General features: G+C 34.8%; 1 protein-coding gene across 1 annotated transcript; it reads left to right on the forward strand.

The window, feature by feature from the left end:
* Positions 1-330: 330 nt before the first annotated feature.
* On the forward strand, positions 331-2922 carry LOC113280079. Its single transcript, XM_026528726.1, has 7 exons — positions 331-684; positions 805-873; positions 956-1060; positions 1165-1230; positions 1893-1944; positions 2016-2020; positions 2166-2922. Exons 1-7 carry the CDS (start codon positions 382-384, stop codon positions 2709-2711), a joined length of 1146 nt encoding a protein of 381 aa, XP_026384511.1. The 5' UTR covers positions 331-381; the 3' UTR covers positions 2712-2922.
* Positions 2923-22091: the final 19169 nt, after the last annotated feature.

Consider the following 22091-nt stretch of genomic DNA (forward strand, 5'->3'; position numbering starts at 1 on the left):
AAATTTCCATCTGGCAGACACAAATAGTAGGGCCGACTTCTACCTTCAGATATCACAATACTACAATTTCCTATCTTATGAAATAGAACGCCAGTATGAATCTTCTACAAGGAGGGTGACATACAGGACAAACTGTTGATGTGTAGAATGGTCCTATGTAAGAATCACCTCCTATAAAGACTCGAGTTAGCTGTTTTACGGACACAACTCGCGTGCTTCTCTTTTCCAAATATAGACCTAAACCATACGTGCAATCGTGCCGTGCCGCACCTTCCTATAAAGAATCGAGTTAGTTCCCGCGCCTGTTAATTTTCTAAGGCATTCAGAATCGCTGTTGGTCAAGGAAGAAGAAGAGAGAATCACAGTGCATCATCAGCAATCATGGACATAGATTTAGATCTCAGTGCTAAATCATCATCAACAAGACCTTCAACGTTTACACCTAAAACACCATCCAAATTTAAACCTAAAATCCCAAAATCAGAACCACTCATTGTACCTAAATCCGAAGTAGAAGACTTCAATCCGGATGAACAATTGAAACAAGTTGAAATAATTTCAAAACAAGAATTGAAATTACAACCCATGGAAGTAGACAGTAATCCAAAAGAAGATGAAGAAGATGAAGTTGTCAGAGAAATTGATGTTTTCTTTAATCCATCACCATTAGATGCTGATACTCAGGTAGATTGATTCTCTTTTCTTGATCTTTATGTTATTTATTTCTTCCCTAATTTCTCTTACACAAATTTGTTATTGATTGATTGATTTTTTTTTTTTTTTAAATTTGTGATGATTTTGCAGTTATATGTTCTTCAGTATCCATTAAGACCTAGTTGGAGGCCATACGAAATGGACCAAAAGTGCCAAAAGGTGATTAGATTCTCTTCAATTTCATGATTTTTTTCTTTCTGAATTGTAGAAATAATCTGTGATTATTGGATTTTGTTTTTAGGTGAGATTTAAACCTAAAGAGGTGAAAGTTGAAATTGACTTATCACTGGATTTGGACGAAAATTACGACGATAATGTTGATGATCATTTGAGGATAACAAAGCAGGTTTGGATTACTAATTTTTGCTTTTGTTCATGTGAATCCCTTTTGTTTTATTTGTGTTGCATTTTTTGGGGTTTTAGTAATTCATCATTGTTGCTGTTCTTTAGACATTGGTGTCGAAGAAGGTGCCGCTCACCAAAGGATGTGCTGTTGGGGTTCTTGTCGGAAATCAGGTAATTTACTGTTTTCAATTCTTGCTGGGATTTATAAATATGCTGTAGTTCATGGCGTTGTCCTAATTAACTTGGGAACTGGCTGGTACGGCTTTGCCTGACTTCTCTTGTGAACTTGTCCTGGAAAGAAGTGAAAAAAATTAGTGAAACGATAAGATTCATGAATTGTATATCCAAGAGCAAGTTCTTCGAGATGAAGAAGGAGCAATGTATCAATTTCATACTGTTTAAGTGAAGGTTCACAATAGCTAAACTTTGTAGACTCCCTATATTAGCTATGTACTGTAGTCAAATCGAAAGTTTTACCTACTTATTGAAGTTTGTTTAATTTTCCATTATGTTAATGTTTTCTCAGTCTTACTTGCAATGTCTGTTGTGCGCTACTCGTTTGGTAGTTTTATTTTTTGTTTGAAGTTGCTTGATGTCCTTATCTGTTTCTGTCATATTGGATTTTCTTGCGTTCATAATTAACTACGCAACGTGTTGTTAATCCATACCTGTTGTTGTTGAATTTTTTATATGCATGCTTGATTCTGGAATAAACAAATCGAAAGATGATTTGAGTCAATAAAGTATGTCATGGTGTAACATATTTTGGCCTAAGTACTGACGGTTTTAGATGAACTTCTGGCATCCTAAAGGTTTTTACTTTTGTCTTGCAGTTATACCTAAATCCTATGAATAATGACCTGATTATGTTTTCCGGCATTACTGGTAACTTTTGGTATGAATAATGAGTAGACTGTGTTATGGAAATCTGAAGTTGTTATGTGTGTCCTTCACAGGCTCTGTCTCTCTCTGTCGCTAAAGTAAAAATTTAAAAAGTGGTTCGTCGAGGTTGGTATTCACTTGATCTGCATCATGCGTAGTGATTTGAGTTACCTGTGAACCCGATCCTGGTTTTATTTATGACTTGTTTAATGCTTTCTTCACAGGGGGATCAAGTGAGTCGGTTTGTTTCACTCAAGTACCTTGCTCCCGATGACCCCGAAGAAATTGTTCTGCAAGAGATTCAGCAGCATGCTAATTTGGTGCAAGGATTGTGGGTGTGCAAGACCAATTTGTTGCCGCTTAAAGGAGCTGAAATGGTAGCTAGAGACAAAATTCTTTGTTTATTTAGTAAGATGGATAGAATCCGTGACGAGATACTTGAAAAGATGCTTGAGGAATTGGGCTGTCATAGTAAAGAGGTGAAGAAGGCAGTGGCAGAGGCAGCGATGGCTTCAATAGCTGTTCATAGAGATAAATGTCGGGATTGGAAATTCAAGGTTCCTAAAGATATGTCATTTATTAAGGATCATCCAGAAATAGTGAAGGAGCAGGAGCATCTCTGGCAGATTAGGGAAAATACAAGGAAGACTGAAAATTCCATGAGAAACAAACTAAAACCAAGAATGGCGAAAAATCTTGGTATACCGGATTCAGGTGTAAAGAAAAAAGTAAGTGAAACATCTAGTTTTTCTTTCACACTAACCCGCTAGAGAATTGTCAGAATTATTGTTATGTTCATATCTTCTTCAATTCAGGTTAGAACTAAACAAGTAGCTTTCTGAAAAAAATTTACCATCTACATAAATGTATTATGTAAAAAAGATTCTACAAATTAGGTGCCTCACTATAGCCAAATTTTCAGTGTACAAATATACTAACTGCTTAGGAGGTCTATGTTGGCCCAAAGTTTTTCCGTAGAAAGTTACAAGATTTTCTTTTTTTTTCTTTTTCTTTTCTTGCTTCATCAAAATTCTCGGGAACTTTTATTTCCCGCAAAGCTTGAACATTTTTGATACCATTCATATAGCTGGTGATGTTGCTAGATCGCAAAAATACCGCTGGGGCGAGCAAGATTTTTTCTCAAAATTCTTACTCAGCTTGTGGAATGAAATGGATATGGATAAGCTTGAAAAGCAAACTTTTCATTTTTCAAGTCATCGTCAGCAGAATCTATCAAAAATAATGGCCCCGCCGGCTCTCAAATATCTAATTGAACTAATCCACCACTCCCATCCGGATAACATTGCCACCACCTTCATAAACACCATTCTCTATCTATAAATACCAGAATCTTCTGCCCTTGCCATCCCATTTCATAATATGTTTTCTCATCACATTTCTAAGATTCTAGTGTTTATTTCCACTGACTTTGAGTTAGTTTGAAGGTTTATTGTTTAAGAAATTTTGAAGAAGAAAGAAAGAAAAATGTTGACAATATTTAACAACGAGTTGGCAGCAAATGCACCAAAAGAATCGAATAGTCCTTCTCCAGCATCAATGAAGCCTGCCGCTGGTTCTAAGAAACCAAAGTTTCCTCAAGAAATATTCTTTCTTCACATGATCATCCAACAATATCTATCAAGGAAATGCCCAAGGTTGACAGTACTGTAGGTGTCATGTGTGGTACCAGCAGCTTCCCTGTTGATTCTCGTGTTAAGATTAATAGTATAGTATAGTATAGTATTTGGAAGGAGACAAGATTTCTTCTGTGAATTTCGAGTTAAATAGGGTCATGAGGTGTGGCTTAAAAATGGATTACTCATGTTTAAATGCTCTTAATGTTAGACATAACATTTAGTTTGGATAGTTTATGTATGTATATTTTCTTGATCTGTTATTATCCGCACTCTCTTTCTGTTTTTATTATGCAACTTTCCTGCTTTTAATCGGAGGCTCATTTTATTTGCAATTTCAGTGAACATCACTACAAAATCACATCGTTGGTCATATCTTTTTCAATGCTCGTTTTCTAACCCAAAAAAGAGAGACGGGAGAGACTAATTTGAAACGTCTTCTTCTTCTAAACCTTTGGTCCAAACAAATTGGGGTAGGCTAGAAAGGGAATAGGAAGACTTTCCAAGCAATGGCCAATTTCGTTATTGTTCCGGTCCTTAATTTCCTAAGAGAATAGCTGGTTTTCAACCAAACCAAGCTACACGAGGACTTTCCAAGTGGTCACCCATCTTGGTACTGCTTTCCCTCTCTATTGGTCTATGGCTGGCGTGCTTAGCTAATCGCGATCCTATTTTCATAGGGAGATGGTTGGGGTTTACAGTTGGCATGCCAAGCCCATTATGAATGTTATTCCTTTATCGCGGATTAAGGTAGGCTGTGCAGAAAAATTACACACCCGGAATTTATAAGTATTCAACAAATAATGGCTCATATCACTCCAAAGCCGATTCGGACCAATTCGTCCCGTTTTAGATCACTTAAGACCGATTCAGAAGATTGTGGTTTCTTTAGACACCGTTACTTGTAGTTGGTACTTTGAAATCATATATTCATATTACCACTGCTACTTTGGTTACTTTTTAGGCTATTGTTATTGTAAATTTGGGTCACTGGTACTCTGATTGCAATAGACAATTTAAATTTCAAAACTCCAGGACTTGTTATCTAAATGTTCAATGAAGCACTGGGTTGGATCTAATTCAGTCATGGCCCGTGCCTTTACACATATTGGTTTTTGTTTTCAAAACCAGTTTGGCTCGAGATGGTTGGTCCTTTCCTTAGCAATAGAGAAGAAGGTCCTCTGAAGATGTTCTTAGATCTGAAGGGATGGAATTATCAGTCAAGAATTGATGGAGATAATACAACTTGTATGACCGTTGTATGAATGTATTAAGATCGTAAAAAATCTCTGTAAGGTTTTCGATACTACAAATCGGCAGGATCAATATATTTACCGAGGGTAGCCTCTTTTCCCGAAAAAAAGAAAAAAAAAAAGACAAAGACAAATAATAGCTCCTGAAGTCAAATGATGAATATTTCAACCAAAACTTGGGACCAGGCAATCCCGAAGTTTATTGGTCAAATTATATTCCTTGACTCAGTGAGTACCATATACCCACATAAAATTGTAACCTAAACTTATTTAATAAATTGAATGCTTCAAAGAAAAAAACAAAACAAAAAAAAGCTCCATGTGAAGCTTACAAACCTAATGCAATATTTAATGTAAAAGATCCAATTTAACAGTCCATACTGGCGGCCAAATTTACATAATGAGAATATGTCCACTTGTTTAAAAGTAAACAAGACATTGTCCATCGACTCTTTTATTCATTCCTTACCTTAAAAAAACTAGGACTAATTTCTTACCCTATCTTCTTTTTTCCCGTTAGAAAAAGAGGAAATCCTCATGTTATTGATAGAAAAAGTCTATATCCTCCATAAGGAGAGTTCCGGTACTCCATTAGATCTTCATTACAGTTTTGAATGTTTAAATACGTTAGGATAACCCAAATGTTTATATCTTTCCAAACACGCTCTATTGCATATTTGGTACGGAATTTGGCCAAATGAGACTCCGAAATGATATTTGTATTCATGACTAGAATAAAATCCTGAACTAAAAAATTTATATGAAACCTTGTTATGTTTCCAAAGTCTTCACTAATTCTGTATCTCTGATGTCGAGCTTCTGCATACATTCCTATCATCAGCAAATGGGTTGGCTGAGAATCGCTTCTGAAAGTTATAATATGACCACTCCATTTTGTTGCCCAATTGAAAGGTGCATCCGCTCCAGCTTTTTCCATATCTTCTCTGGTTGCACAATCTGCATGCATCCCTCTAGCTTCTCTAATGATTCATGTATGATCACACAAAGTTAGAGCAATTCCAGCTTTTGCAGTTGAACACATCATTGTAAGAGCAATGTCAATTTTGAGATCCATACTTCGAGGTTGACACTTGGGTTGTAATTTGAAGAGCATTGTCATTGCTAGGATTACATTAAAGATTTTCCATTACATTATAACCACGTTTACTCACTGTCATGTACCCATTAATGTATTTGATGATTTTGTTTGCTGTTAAGGAACTATTTTGGCTCTCCTTCTTAAACATTATATTGCACCTAGATTTCCAAATGTGCCAAATAATAGTGCTACAAAGGACTGGCCAGTCTATATCGCAGTCAGCTCTATCATGATTTTCAAAGCAATCATTCAACTAATCATGAAAAGTGTTTGTTCCATTGGTAACAAATTGCTTATCAAAATTAAAATGCATCCAAACATATGTAGAAAAGTTTCAATCCAAGAAAAGGTGAGTTAAGGTCTCATGCCCCTCATTGCAGAGCTTACAAGTAGTATATATTTGCCGCTATTCTCATGCTATTTGGAAGAATTGCATGGGATGCTTTCCACATAAAGCTTTTAACAGATGGGGTTGTATCCATATTCCATATTTTGCTCCAGTTTTTCTTTATGATTCCAGTTGAGTTTATCTTGTTATAGAAAGAGTTCACAGAGAATGTACCTTTTTCAGTTAGAGTCCAAAGACCTTTGTCTTCCATGTCTTCAGCAGGAATTGTTATTTTCTTTATCTTTTCGATTGTTTGAGTGTCGAAGCACTTGGCTAATTTACCTAAATCTCAGGTCTTATTTGCAGTAATCAGGTTACTAACTTTGGTTAACCCATCAGTTCTAGTTTGTGGTTTATGTATTGGCGGTAGAGTATTTGGGATCCAATAATCAACCCAAATGTCTACATTTGTTCCTTTTCCTATATCCCAGAAACAGTATTTCATAACTTGGTGGATTCCAGTTAATAATCCTTTCCAAATCCAACTATCTTTTCTTTTTGGAATAGTATTTATGTGAAGAATATCACAATCAGGGTAGTATTTGGCTTTTAGTATGTAAGCACAAAGAGAATCAGGTTTCTCTTTCAAGCTCCAGCCCATTTTAGCTATCATAGCCACGTTAAATTTTTTCACGTTTTTTATTCCCAATCCTCCTTCCTCTAGATATTTACAAAAAAGAATCTCAGTTTTTAAGACAAACACCCTTTTTACCTTTTTCAGTAAGCCCTTTTTCGTTTTTTTCCCACCAATAATTTCTTCGAATTTTTGTGATGTTGTTACAAATCTTTACTGGTATCCTAAAACAGTTCATTTGGTAAACACACAAAGAAGTTGTGACATTTTTTATCATAACAGTCTTCCATGCCGTGTTAATTTAGATGAGTTCCTTTCCAACTAAGCATTCTATTATTCGTTTTTCTAATAATGGTTCAAAATAAGTGATTGTTGACCTATTAGTCATAAGAGGTGAGCCTAGATGTTTATCATTTAGTGGAATTGCAGTGACTCCTAGGATATCCTTAACTCTACGACGTATAGAACTTTCGGTTTTTGGGTTGAAAAAGACCCAGACTTATATAGGTTAATAAGTTGGCCTGACGCCTTACCAAATTCAGTAAATAATTTTACAAGATTATGACAAGATTTTTCAGTTACCTGACAAAACAAGAGGCAGTCATCCGCAAAAAGTAAATGACTAATTTAAGGAGCTTTGTTGACGATTTTAATACCTGTTATCAGACCTGATTCTTCTGCATGAGTAATTATTCGGGAAAGCGCTTCCATACAAAACAAGAAAAGGTAAGGAGAAATCGGGTCTCCCTATCTCAAACCCCTAGTAGGTTTGAAGAATTTTATTGGAGACCCATTTATCAAAAAAAAAAAAGCGATATCGTCGAAATACACTGATAAACCAAGTCACACCACTTTTTATTGAATCCTAGTTTAGTCATTATTTGAATAAAAAAATTCCATTCGACTATGTCGAATGCTTTGGACATGTCCACTTTTAATCCCATAAAGCCCTTTTTTGACTTAGAATTCTTCATCTTATGTATAATTTCATGGGCCAGAGTTATTTGTTTCGAAATCTTCCTTCCAGGTATGAAGGAAGATTGGTAAGGTGAGATTATCTTATCTAGTAATCCTTTCATTCTACCTGCGATAAGTTTTGAAATAATTTTATAAGATGTGTTGGCAAGAGCTATGGGTATAAACTCTGCCGGAGTCGGGGGATTTAGAGTTTTTGGAATTAACGAAATGAATGAGGCATTCATTTCCTTAGAGATGTTACCAGATATAAAGAAAGTTTGTATCATATTGATTAGGTCTGACCCAACAGTTTCCCAATTTTGTTGAAAAAAATTGGGGGAAACCATTGGGTCCCGGATTTTTATCCGGTTCCATAGAGAACATGGTTTTCTTAATTTCTTCCTTAGAGGGTGTGCAACACAGCATTTCATTGTCACTCTGAGATATGCAAGAAGGAATCAGATTAATCATATTTTGATCAATTTTAGGGTTGACTGTGGAAGCTATTTTTTGAAAATGTTCAGTTATACAATCAGAGATTTCTTTTCTAGTATTAACCCATTCATTATTTTCATTTTTGATGATTTCTATTCTATTCCTCATGAATCTCTGTTTATCTTTATTATGAAAATACCTCGTATTTCTATCTCCTAAAACCGGATTCTGATCCCTATTTTTATCTTTCCAGAATTTTTCCTTGACATCATACCAATTTGCTAGATATTTACTAAGATTTATTAGATTAGTAGCCTTGTTAGGATACCTAGTCATACCATTTATCTTTTCAAGATCTTTCTTTATGTTGTCTATGTTAGTTTGGATGTTTCCAAAACTATTTCTATTCCAAAGTCTCATGATATGTTTAAAGGCTAGTTTGGCATTGCTGTGAGTTTTAGAAAAGTGCTTTTGTGTTGTGCTGTGTTGTGCGTTGCTGTGGAAATAAATCGGCATGACGTTTGGTAAACTTTAATTTAAAAAACGTTGCGAAACTAACAAACTGTAAAGTATGTTTGGTAAACTTGTATTTTAAAGTGTTGGTGTACTTATCATTCTACCCCTCAATACTCCTTTCGATTTGCACTATACTAAGTACTAACCAGTTGGGCTGTAAGAATAGATTCAACTATATCTGCGTTCTACTTCTTTTTTCGAAATCTACCAAATTTTAAAATTCTCAAAACAAAAATGGTGAGATGAGATTATCGTAAAATAACTTTTTAAACAATAGTGAAATAAGTTCCATTATGGTCTAATATGTAATAAAACAACACCATCCTCTCGTTCATAAGAATAACAAAATCATGTTATTTTCCCCACGAACACGAAGAACAACTAAAGAACACGGTTAACAACCCAAGAGAAATGTATATGTTCATACCCTAAATGCAGAACAACATCAAACCTATGATGTAAGATATATATGAGGGGACAAAAGTTAGAATTCACGGTTTTTATTTTTACGAGATTTTAGTTCGTAGTCAACAACTCTACTGGATGGCTGACCCATGTTTATTGAACATATTTTTGGTCAAAATCCTAAATCTAACAATATAGTGTTATCTTGTCACTATCTTCGGACAGAGAAATAAAATCAATTGATTTCATTTATCGGGGTAACATATACTAGGAATTAACTCTATATAACACAAGTTGAACATCATTTTACGAATTGCAATGCTTGTATGCTACATTTGAGGTGTTACATTTTGGTTGTATTGAATACAGTTTTTTGGTTAAATAGACCCTAGATTTGAATTCCTGGGTATAAAAGACAAGCAAACATTGCCAACCTTTCAAACAATTTGTTTTAATAGCCATCATGGACATTCTGCCCAAACTCAAATTATAATATTAAGATTTAAGTTACTTATATGCCCTTCATCTTTTTCTTATCTTCTTCTTAGATTCAATTGTAGCCTATGAAGCACGAATACTTCAAAATCGGCAACGTATCAGTGTCGGATACTTGGGGACACTTGGGGATACGTATCGGATACTCCATTTAAAGTATCCCTTTTTATTAATTATGAAAAGGGTATGGGATACTTTGGGATACCTATCAGATACTATTTAAGAAATTTGTTAGACAACTTTTATTTGTTTTATTTTAATATTTTGTAAGCTATTTAAGAAATTTTTTATTTTATGTGATTCTTTTTAGTAAAATGAATTAATATAAAATTAAATGAATTTAATAATACACGTATCCCTACGTATCCCGTATCCCCATTTTTCAACACTTGACGAATCCCCGTATCTGTATCCCGGTATCAGTATCCGTGCTTCATAGGTTGTAGCCTCTTCGATTCCACCGCCGACACCATAAGCAACAGCAGCAACACCACCACTACATCGCCGGTCAACACCTCCACGGTTACCAACATAGCCACCGCCACCAGCACCAACAACTCCAACGCCATCGCCGTCAGCATAACCACCACCTCCACTGTCGTTCCATGGATCTGAAATTCGAATCCAACAGAGATACAGATATACGTCGTCATGGGAGTTGTTCTTACGTACAAAAGAATTATTTAATCTAGGAATTACTAGTTAATCCTATTTTAGAGAACCCGGTTACTGTCTAATCCACTCATAGAAATTATTTAATCGGTAGTCCAAAAACATGTTTTTGGACCAAAATTCTTTACTGCTGGTCCACCATACGTAATGTGTTCTTTCACAGATTCCCATAATACCCTTGACATCAAACAATAAGTAGAGTTAAATCTTATCATCATCATTTGCATTTCCTTTCCCTGCTCGAGCTCTGATCTAGATATGAAGATTGTGAACTCGTTAGGATCTATGATGGAGTCGTGTTTTCAAGCAAATATATTTTGGTAAGTGGGTTCCATTGTCGTTGATCTAAGTTTAGATTTGTTTTTTGATTGATTTTACATAATCGTGTATTTTAGGGATTTATTTTTGAATTATTCCAATTGGTTTGATTTTGGATCTCAATTGGTTTGATGGTACATATTTTATCTTGAACTTACAGCGATGGATCTTCCATTCTTATGGAAGATATTTAGGAAATTTTAACCTAATTTATTAGACTCTTACTTTCATTCTGCAAATTAAATGTATGATTGGATTGATGATAATGGTGGAGGAACATTTACTTTGTGTTTATTGATATGACATACAAAAATGACTTTCTTGCCTGATTGCCAAGTAGGTGATGAAGAATTATCAACTTATTAAAAGAAAGACACGGTTGGTCCTCCGGTGATAAATATTGGGTTTTTAGAATGAAATTAGTGCTAGAGAAACATAAGTTTTACATAAATTTTTGCTTCTTTAAGCTCTAGTTGGGACTTGTATGACTATTAATGAAATTTTGGATTTTTTTCGGTAAAGCCGCATCATCTATAGGATATGTAATGTAGGATATGTAGTGAGTATTAGAAAATATGTATTGTAGCATATGAATTGAGTATATTGTGTATATTTGATGTACTGAGAATGAACTTGAGTGTACGATTGGATTCTATAGTGATTTTGGTGTACGATCTTTAGGTTTATGGATCTACTATGTTGTTTTTGTTTTATCAATTGAGTACATAATTTGATGTACTGAGAAGAAAATGAATTCATATCTGATATTTCCATTCAAATATACTTTGCAATATATTTATTGTTGGTACATCTCCAAAATATGCATATCTGCTTGTGTTCTTAATATAATCATTTTCTTGTTCTTGGGATTCTTGTAACGATCAGATGATCTTCGCCAAAACATATTTTTGACTGGATTAATGCGTTCTAGGGGTTCAGTCAGCACATATTAATATTTACTAGGTTTTACTCAGTACATATTAAAATGTACTAAATTCATTTATGTCTGTTTACGTGAATATGTAATGTGTTTTTCTTCAAATCTTGATGTTTGTTTGCTAAATTAATAAGCAACTTATTTACGCATGTTATGATGTGTTTGCTTTTATAAGAAGCATGAGAGTTCAATGGTTTTCTGAATGTACATATGAAGAAAGTAAGATAAGTTTGTTGCATTTCTTTATTATCTTCTGTTGATACACTTTCTTTTACTCTCTTGATTGTGTCAGATCATCCTTGGATTTTATGAAAATGGCATTGCTCGTAATCGTGCATAAGATCCAGCAGTTCTTTCTCGGCTTAAACAGTTTTCTGCAATGACATGTACATATTCTGCAATGATATTCTTATCAGTCTTTGCAGAAACTGCACTTAATTCTAGAAAAAATCACTCAAAATCTACTAGGATTTCACTTAGTACATATCGAGATCTACTAGGTTTTCGCTCAGTACATATCGATATGTACTAGGTTAGGTAAGATAGTTAACTAAGATGCTTGTACACGTAGTGATTCATATTGATACATACTGTCAGTTGGGCTTATTTTTGTTTTCGAACTTTTTTTTTGTCCTATTATTATTTTGTTCTCTGTGATGTTTACCTAATATTGCATAATGGGGTCTACAGGAGTTGGCACCATCAGCGTAGTCATCAAACAAGGAGACGATATCAAATGTGTGATACTAAATTTCACTTGGTACATATCAATATGTACTAGGTTTTCGCTCAGTAGATATGTACTAAAGTTTCACTGTATACATATTGATATGTACCGGGTGATACAATATGTACTAAAGTTGGATAAGTTATGTTTATGGCAGAATTTTCTTTTAAGTACCATGTTTGTAGTACGGGTAGATATGTACTGCTATTAGATAAGGCTTCATACTCTTTTTAGTCTTTTATTTCAAGTTCATACGATTAGTATGTTGCAGTACCATAAGAAATATTGAAGCTAAGTTTTTTTTTTTCTTTTTTCCATAGACCCTGTTGTACTAAATTGTAGACCTTTTTGTACTAAAAATAGTCTTGAGTTAAAATTTCAGTTTTCTTATTTGCGCGCAAGGTTTTACAGTACATGCAGATATGTACTGCTTGTATTTGAGGCTTCATACTCTTTTTTTTGCAGATATGTACTGTTGTTTTCTTAAAGAAGCTTCATACTCTTTTTCAATCGTCTTCATGCTGACTAGTATGTTGCAAAACTATAAATTCAAACAAAGAATTTAGAACAGTGGTACAATATTGCAAAATATTACAAAATAATGACGGGAAAAATAATATAAGAGACGATAACGTACTCAACCATGTGTTACTTGCAAAAAAAAATTCCAACACAACAAAATGATTCAGCATATATATCAATATCCGTACATAACCTACTTTATAAATCAATTTTTTTTTTTTGACATTTTGTATTGAGAAGAATATTGGTCATAAACCATGACATACCATACAAAACACAAAAAAAGAGAAAACATTACTTATTGTAAAATAACTCTTCGTTAGCTAGTTACAATTGAAAAACATCTAAGCAAACAAAGGATTAAACGAACACCACAACTACTAGTTTTCCACTGCCACACTGCTCCCGTAACCAATTACCGATCCGTACCCAACTACAACTCCCTTATCAGCACTATATCAATGCTCACCAGCAAAGCTATTACCAGCTCCAACACTATCACCTAGCGTATACACCTCCACCAGCACCATTGAGTACAAAGCTACCATAAGCACCACAAACCCACATAGTCATTTACCTGTATAATCAACAAGCATCAGAAATCTAAATTACAAACTTATCCAACTGTACATGTTGATATTTAATGGTGGATATGAATTGTTAAAAGTCAGTTTTTCGATTAGTACATACCAATTTGCATGTTAGTACATATTATAACATAAGATTAACCCGTATCTACTAGATATAACATGAACTGGTCATATATATCCATCATTACATGTTGATATGTACTAATTCAACAACAAAGTACTTTCAACAGCACATATCAAAATATAAACTAGGATTTCTAACAGTACATACTAATGTGTACTGTGGGATCATACAGAACATAATATGAACTGCAAAAGTTAAAGACTATGATACATGCGTTATATATTGATGTGTACTGTATGAGTATGATCATACACAACATTTGATCAGTACATATCAAAGGTTTTTAACAGTACATTTCAGTATGTACTATAGGATCATATGAGGAAATTTCAAAATATACAATACATATCAAGGATTTACCTGGTACATATCAAGCATACAAAGGTTTAAGCAGTACATGCTAATATGTACCTTATATCTATGTAAGATAAAGTACCGATGGTTCATATCCTACAATACATATCAAGGATTTTGGTTTGTACATACTGATATGTATTGTAAGATCAGATGCAGCAAAAGGGGCAGTACATATCAAGGGGTTTTTATCAGTACATACTGATATGTATGTACTGTAGGATCATATAAGAAAATTGGTATAAAAAATAAATAAAATTAGAAGTAGAAACATTTCACAAATAGAAACAAATTAGAATCAGTACCCGTTTTTTGTTTTTGGATGAAAACCCAGATTTTTTTGATTTTGGTTGAGTATCAATGTATTTTCTTATTTTTATTTGATGCTGATTCAATTGATTTCTTCTTCTTATTTGATTTAGGTTGAGAACCGAAACTAATTTATTCTTCTTTCATTTGTTCTTGTTATAACCATTTTTGTCGATTTGAGTAGAAATCAATTTTCAGATCTACGGGTTTTGATGATTTAGGTTAGATGAAGATTGTAATGATCCTGTTGATGATTTCCTTTCAGATTCGGGTTACTTTTGATTTCTGAGTTTTCGATTTCAGGGGTTAAATCGTTGTTCGTTTTGATTTTGATCTTTATTGAGCGTCCTAGTTTATATCGATGTTGGCTTTGAATCTTGATTTAGGAGAAACGTGACTGTGTTGGCACGTGAAATATCATGGGTAAAGAAGTAATTTTCGCTTCTCAAACCTTTTTCTGGACCTCCAGATAAATTTTATTTCCCGCTGGACTAGCGATTAAGCTGGGTCGGGTATTATGGACGAAATAGCAAAGTTCTCTTATTTAATTATGAGTGTGTTGACCTGGATCCGCGGTGATTCTGTAGTGTGAGCTCTTGAATTTGTGATTTAGAAATGAAATTGGGGAGGGAAATCAAAGTCTGTACAATTGCTAGAATTGATTTAATTTCGGGGGTTTTCGATGTGATTTGAAATTGAATAAGAATACTTGATGTATATGGGAGATAATTGGTCTGAATCCTAAAGATTTCTGTTTTTCAGTTAAGAAACACAAAGCAACATGGAAAACCTTAACATAAATCACCATCTGTTAGAGCAAGTCTTATGGTGGAATCCATCCATCTTCCATCTTCCACGCCACCTCAACATTTGAAACTGTGGATGGAAGCACAAGTGTAATGGTGGAATAGTAGAAACGCTATTCTGATTAGCGCTCAATGCTATTCTTAATAGAGCTAAAAAAACGCTATTAAGAATAGAGCTGGTCTCCATTAAGAATAGAGTTTTTTTCTCAGCCGTTAGATTCTCAACAACTCAGTTTAAATCTACGGATTAAAAAAAATCTCCATTCTTAATAGAGCTCAGCTCCATTCTTAATAGAGCTCAGCGCTATTCTTAATTGCGCTTAGCTCTATTCTTAATAGCGTTTTTTTTGTCTTTTAGCGCGTTATTCTTAATAGCGCTTTATGCTATTCTGATTAACTTTTCCATGGATTCCACGGACCATTCTGCCAAATCATGGAACCCTGCTTGGATTTTCTGTGGAAGACCCCAATTTGGAAGCCAGACTTGACATTCCATGGATTTTCCACACTTGGAATAGGTTGGATTCCATCATAAGACTTGCTCTTAGGAGGATGAAGACGAAGTAAGGAAAAGAAGAAAATATGTGCGTCCGTGGAATGGAAGATAGAGAAGATGAGTGAGTCTCTTTTCTTTTTTCTAGGGTTTCAGCAAAATTTATTTTTCCACGTGTCTTATCCATATAATAACACATGGGAACATGTGATACACAACGGAAAATGCAATTTTATGGGCAATGCTGCAAAATGATTTCATATTTTAGGATCAAAATAATATACCAGATGCACCCGAGTGGATGATACATATTCTAATAAAAGAATAGGTTTTGGTCTAAATGCACCTGAGTGCGTAATGTTTATTTTTCTGATTTTTTTTTGTTGTTCGTTTAATTTTTCTTTTTTTAATACTTGTTTTTGATTAATGTTTTAATGGTGAATGTGATGGTAATGGTGGTGGTTTTATTGCTCGAGATCATGAACTAGTAATTTTGGTTGGGTAATTGTAGGTGATTACTAGGATAAACTTAGTTTTATCCACTAAGTACATAAGATACACCTGAGTGTATATCCACTAAGTACATAAGATACACCTGGGTGTATAATGTGTATTTTTACAGGAAATGGATTTTGCCCAGATTGCACCTAGGTGCATAATGTATATTTTTTTGAATTTTTTGTTGTTCATTTTATTTTTCTTCTTTAACACTTGTTTTTGGTGGATGTTTTAATGGTGAATGTGATGTTAATGTTGGTGGGTTTTACTGCTCGAGATCATGAACTAGTAATTTTGGTTGGGTATCTTATATTGTAGGTGATTACTAGGATAAACTTAGATTTATCCACGAAGTATATAAGATGCACCTGGTGCATAATGTGTATTCTTACAAAAAATAGGTTTTACTCAAGTTGCACCTGGGTGCATAATGCATATCTTTTAGGAAATAGGTTTTTCCGAGTTGCACCTGGGTGCATAATGCATATTTTTATGTAAAATAAATTTTTGCCAAGTTGCACCTGGGTGCATAATGTGTCCCCGGCCTGGTTTAATTTTTTTTTTTTCGAATTTTACATCAACAATGGATCTTGTTTTGTAGAGATTTTCGAGCCATTTCCAAAAATATAAATTTTATTAAAATCCGACTTATATTACGGAAGTTAAGACATTTCTCGCGATTAATTTTAATTGTAGAGAGAGAAAATAAATATGAGAGAAAAAAGGATAAGAAAAAGAATAAAATTTAAAGCAAATGATATATATGACTAATATTTCATGTCTTTTTCACCCAGGCCTATATTTGACAAGTCCATTACTCCCATACTTTATGGATTTTGGTCGTATGACCCATTTTTCGGAATTGAATATCGGTCTGTTTTATAACTTCATTGATCGTTGAAATTGCTCACATAATCTACCCACAATAGGTTTTGCATCGATCTCTTCAAGAAGTTGTTCAGGAGAATCTTTGGCTTACTAAATGTTTTGATTCCAAAAGTATTTGACAGGTTATTCCAACGCAAACATTTTGCGAGTTAAAAATATATAAATTTTGTTTAGCCATTACAACCGTAAATATACTAGTTTGGGAAAATCAATTCTACTGCAAAATCACCGAATAAATAAATTTGGTTTAGCCGGTCCTATAACTCTGTGAAAATCGGACAAAACTCAGAATTTCTCCGTATGTTCCTTTAGCATTTCCAGTTTAGTAGATGCGAATTTTCAAAAAAAAATTTGCTTATTTTTATATGTAAAAGTCTTATAGCGCGTTTGGATACAATTTTGCTTCTTACTTCTACTTCTAGAAATAGAAGTCAGAAACAGAAGTCAGAAACCAGGATATTTTGCTTCACAAAAAGTAACTTTTCTGCTTCTAGTAGTCGTTTTAAAATTTTACACCCAAACTGACTTCTTTTTTTTTGACTTCTAGAAGTCAAAAAGTTATTTTTGGACGTGTATCTAACCGCGCTATTAAAATCAATGGCTACAACCTATAAGAAGTTTTGATTTAAAATTCAAAAAAATAAAAATAAAACATGTGAAGTGGGGGTCACTTTGGAAAGCCGCCCCCCCCCCCATACAAAAGAGAAGACATGAGGCTGGTTCGAGGAATGGTTAGAGAATTGGTTTTTATGGTTTCTTCGATGTTGTTCTCGGGTATGTCTTGTTAACTCTTTGGTTCCTGTCTTGGGTGGTGGAAAGAGCATGTAATGGTCTTTGATTTAATGGAAGTTTTTGTGTTGGCCGTGGATGTAGCCTGTAAAGGTGAACCATGTATATCTTGTGTTGTAGTTGTGTGTGCTTCTTTATCTTCTGTCTCTTTCTTATAATTTCTCCCTTGTTTGGTTCAAATCACCAATTGCCCTTTGTGATCCTGTGTTCCGCTGCGTTTTTGGTGCCAATTTTCAACACAAGAGGCTAAAATGTGACTTCTATTGGTTTTTTTTTTTTTTTTTCCAATTGGAGCATGCATTTAATTAAAGAACTAGGTTATAATTGTAAGTGAATATGCATTTAATTGGGGGATGATCATTTTTTTTCAAGCATTATTAGGAAATGATGATGGGGATATATTTGGAGAGATATATAGCACTGTCGTGTTTACTCCACTGCTCCACTGCGGGAATGAGTGTAAGTACATAAAATAGGATCGCCACGTGGCCACATAGGAAGGCACGAAATAGGACTGAAGAATCTCACTTAAATATCTCGGTCAGTGACTTGTCAAATCAAATGTCAGAATTACCTCGCCATTAACTGATAACACAAAGCGCGAAGCATCCCGAAAAAACGAAGTACCTCGCATAAGGAACCTAAACTGCGAAAAATCAGTTGGAGTACCCGGCAAGACACCAGCCATGAAATATAAATGGACGAAGTAAGGTTACTTTGTTAGAAAGATGACTTGCGAAGTAAGTAAATTATGGAGCAAGAAAAGAGACAGCTGTCCCGACAAACACCCTAAGGTGACGGCGAAAGAAAGGGGAAAACTTCGTGGAAAATGATCTGGGCGAAATATAAAGCATCTCTACAAGATCCAGGCGAAAAAAATGATCTGTACACCATTAGGGTTAATCAATCTATAAATAGGGGTCCTTGGGAAATGTATAAGGGGTCGGATTCTTGGGTGAGGGAGAGCTCTGCTTAGAGAGAGAGATTAGGGTTTCCTTGTACTCAAAAAACTTGTATTCTTCACTACTTGGAATGGTTAATCAATAAAGATCTTCTTATCCAAAACCTTTATCATGTCTTAGATCTGTTTCTTCTCTTACTTGGGTGTGCTACTGGATTTCCAGTAGTTATATTTTGGCGTCCAGAAACAGGGACTTAGATCGGGGATTCATCCTCATTGAAGAGTTTGAGAAAGACTGAAATTGCTTTAAAATTGTAGAAGTTAGAGACTTTGGCGAGATGTTTTAAAATTAGGGTTTTTTTAGATCTTAAAAGATTCATTCGTAGTCAAGACTAGAAATCTAGGAGAGAGAGTGACCCTTGGATATTGCATTGGAAGATTGAAGGAAAGAAATTAGTCGTAAGAGATCGAACCAAGGATCAATTGATGGCCTGATGATATTTTCAATGATGTTGTAGTAAAGAGTTCGTTGAGGCTTGTGAAGGCAGTGAATTCTAAACTTAATAGAACCTAAAAATATAGAAAACTTAACTCAAAATTGATTTCAAGTGATTGGAAAATAACCAAGACGCTAGAATCCACTATTACACATGAATGATGTCAAATATTTCATAACTCTAATTATCCTTTTAATCCTTTATTTCTTAATCCACAAATAATCAAACATATTCTCAAAAATTAATTGTATCCCTTAAGCATAGATTATCTAACCAAAGCATAACCTATCTAATTGAATCACAACTAATGAAGAAAATTATGTAAAATTTTAAGAACTTTGCAAAAGCAGTGATTGAGTGAATTATAATTAAATATTAGAGAAAATGAAATAGTTACCCATTGTTCATGTGTGAATAGCTTATCCATTGCCTTGGTTACGAGAGAATTAGCCGCTCATCATGTTGGAAACACGCTCAAAAGTTGATTTCATTTATGCTCAAAGGGTTACAAATGATGAATAAGGGAGAATTATAAAAAAAATCGGGTTTGCAATGCTTATAACTATTGCAAAAGCCGTTACAAAGAGCCGTTACTGTACTGTTGCGTTTTTTAAGTCTGTCTCTGATCTGCGACCCACAGTATGAGTCGCTGACACTGTTTAAAAACGACGATTGTGGCGAGTCTGTTCTTCGTGTTCTTCAGTGTTCTTCAATGTCAGCAGCAGCAGCAGGTGGTCTCTCTGCAAATTCTATTTTTTGACTCTGTGGTGCTCTAAACTTCTCCCAATCTCTCCGTCCCTTCTATGATATCCCAGCAGCCTATTTATATTCAACAGCCCCCTCGAATCTCGAGTTAAATACCACAAATTCTCTATTATTCGTCAGTAAATAAAAAATATTCTCCGGATATTTTTTTCTTCATCCGAGCATCTGCAGCTGTCCAACCTTCCTTATTTTCCTTCTACACGCCTCTGCAGAGTCCAAACTCCATCCAAACACGAGCAGTACACGTTTCAATTTGTTGTAATCCCGTGATGGAGTTTTCCGGCCACGTACTCCCTGTTTTCTTCACCACGGTAATTACAGCCAAATTGGGTCGAAACAAACACCCATACCAGCTTTTTTAGTACATATCACAACTACCCATTAAGTTTTAGCCCTTTAGTCTACCCAGAACTACTTCAAATTTCGATCGAAACTTCATCTAGTTTCAGTGCTTCTTTTTCCCGCCAAATTTAATTTTCAAACGAAGAAGATGGTGTCCCCCTAACCAGATGTGGGGTGCGAATAGCAGCTGCCTGGTTTGGGGGGTGACATGGGGTACCCCTTAGTAATTGAGGTGCCCCTTAACCAAATCTAGGCTCCGTATAGCAAGTGTCCTCTGGGGGTGTTCCGAGTGATTTTTCAAGCCGATTTTTCCAACAATATTTATTTTCCAAAAATACCTAAAAACACACAAAACACCATAATAAGGACGAAAACGAGTACCAACAATACGAAACATTGAGGACAAATTAGACACATAAATGCGTCTATCAAATACCCCCAAACTTATTATTTGCTAGTCCTCGAGCAAAACTAATAAAAAAAAAAACCGAGTTAGTCTCGGGAGGGTTTACCAGAGGTGTACCCACAAAAACCATTACTTCTACTTGGTCACAAGTATCCAAAGAGATATGAGGACATACATATTCTCAACCTATCTCCAAGTAACTAGAATGCCAGAGAAATTAAAGGTATCAGCTCTAAAGTTGACTGAATAAAAGGGGAGACACATCCGCAACACTGCTAGATAAAGAGATATCCGCTACACAGCTAGATAAACATTGTAAGATGCGTCCGCTGCTTTACAGCTGGATAAGATTAGGAGAGAGATAAAGATGAGAGGGACATCTGCTACACAGTTGGACTAATTACGCGTGATGAGTTAAACCAGTGCTAGAAAGATCTTGTGCCAGATTGAAAGCGGACTAACAAAGCAACCAAATGTATCTTTCTTCGACTCTCTCATAGTGCTCAGTAGAAACAACGTCTTCTTCGGTCTTCAACTGTTGATAAGCTATCGAACCTCATAGAACCTTGACAATTAACTCTTCTCTTCGATTTCTTCCTTGACTTATAAATTTCTACTTCCCTATGGCCTTATTAAAAAAAAAACTAATTATAGAACAAAAAGAACGTAATGATTTTTTTTTATTTATTATTTTTTTTTTTGGAAACATACAAGACAAAAAATTTCATGGCCATGAGAGAAGGACTTTCAAAACTTGGATCTTCGCAACTTGTGATGTATTGGTATCATGGATTCTAACAACTTATATCATTTGCTCTTATAACTTCAACTTTGATTTTTGAATCATTCTTTTCTATTGTTGCTTCTAAACCTAAAACGTCTTCAACTTTCTTCACAGATTTTGATGTCGCTCCGCTTGTTGATGATGATAAGTTTCTACTGAGAGAGAGTCGCAATCCAGTAACTAAGACTACATTGTGAGGTTGCTTTTGTCTTTCTGGCATTTCCTGACCTACTTGCCTTTCCATCATGTATGGTTAGGTCCATCACGGTTACCCTCTAAAAGGAACAAGTTCAAGGATCTCAATGTCTTTTTCTCTAATGTCTCAAAAGGTTGTTATCCCTAGCATTCCAATTTCTATCTTTTCGGTGAGAAACAGTATGTAAACTTAGCTAACCGGATACCATGTGACGCTAGAAGTTTCAAAAGTGAAACTAAAAAGTTCTTCCTCACCCCCAAACTTAAATCTAACATTGTCCTCAATGTTTCTAATGAAAGAGCAATACCAAAAGTAAAAAAACACGAGGAGAAGTTGGAAAGATAGTACCTGGGTGAAGAAAATCAAAAACTAATATACAACATACAACCGCCTCGATGGTCAATCAAGGGTAAACAGGGTCCTCCAGAGGTACCTCCTCAACATCACCTGTAGGAAAGGGTTCTAAAAAGGGTTTC

The sequence above is a fragment of the Papaver somniferum genome, chromosome 5, assembly GCF_003573695.1.
Source record: "Papaver somniferum cultivar HN1 chromosome 5, ASM357369v1, whole genome shotgun sequence".
Taxonomy (NCBI): domain Eukaryota; kingdom Viridiplantae; phylum Streptophyta; class Magnoliopsida; order Ranunculales; family Papaveraceae; genus Papaver; species Papaver somniferum.

Bases quoted from the DNA above. Each gene is read 5' to 3' on its own strand.
- LOC113280079 (XM_026528726.1), top strand. From the start codon at position 382: ATGGACATAGATTTAGATCTCAGTGCTAAATCATCATCAACAAGACCT. The intron at 874-955 runs GTGATTAGATTC...TTTTGTTTTTAG, and splicing joins TGGACCAAAAGTGCCAAAAG to GTGAGATTTAAACCTAAAGA. The intron at 1,231-1,892 runs GTAATTTACTGT...TTTGTCTTGCAG, and splicing joins GGGTTCTTGTCGGAAATCAG to TTATACCTAAATCCTATGAA.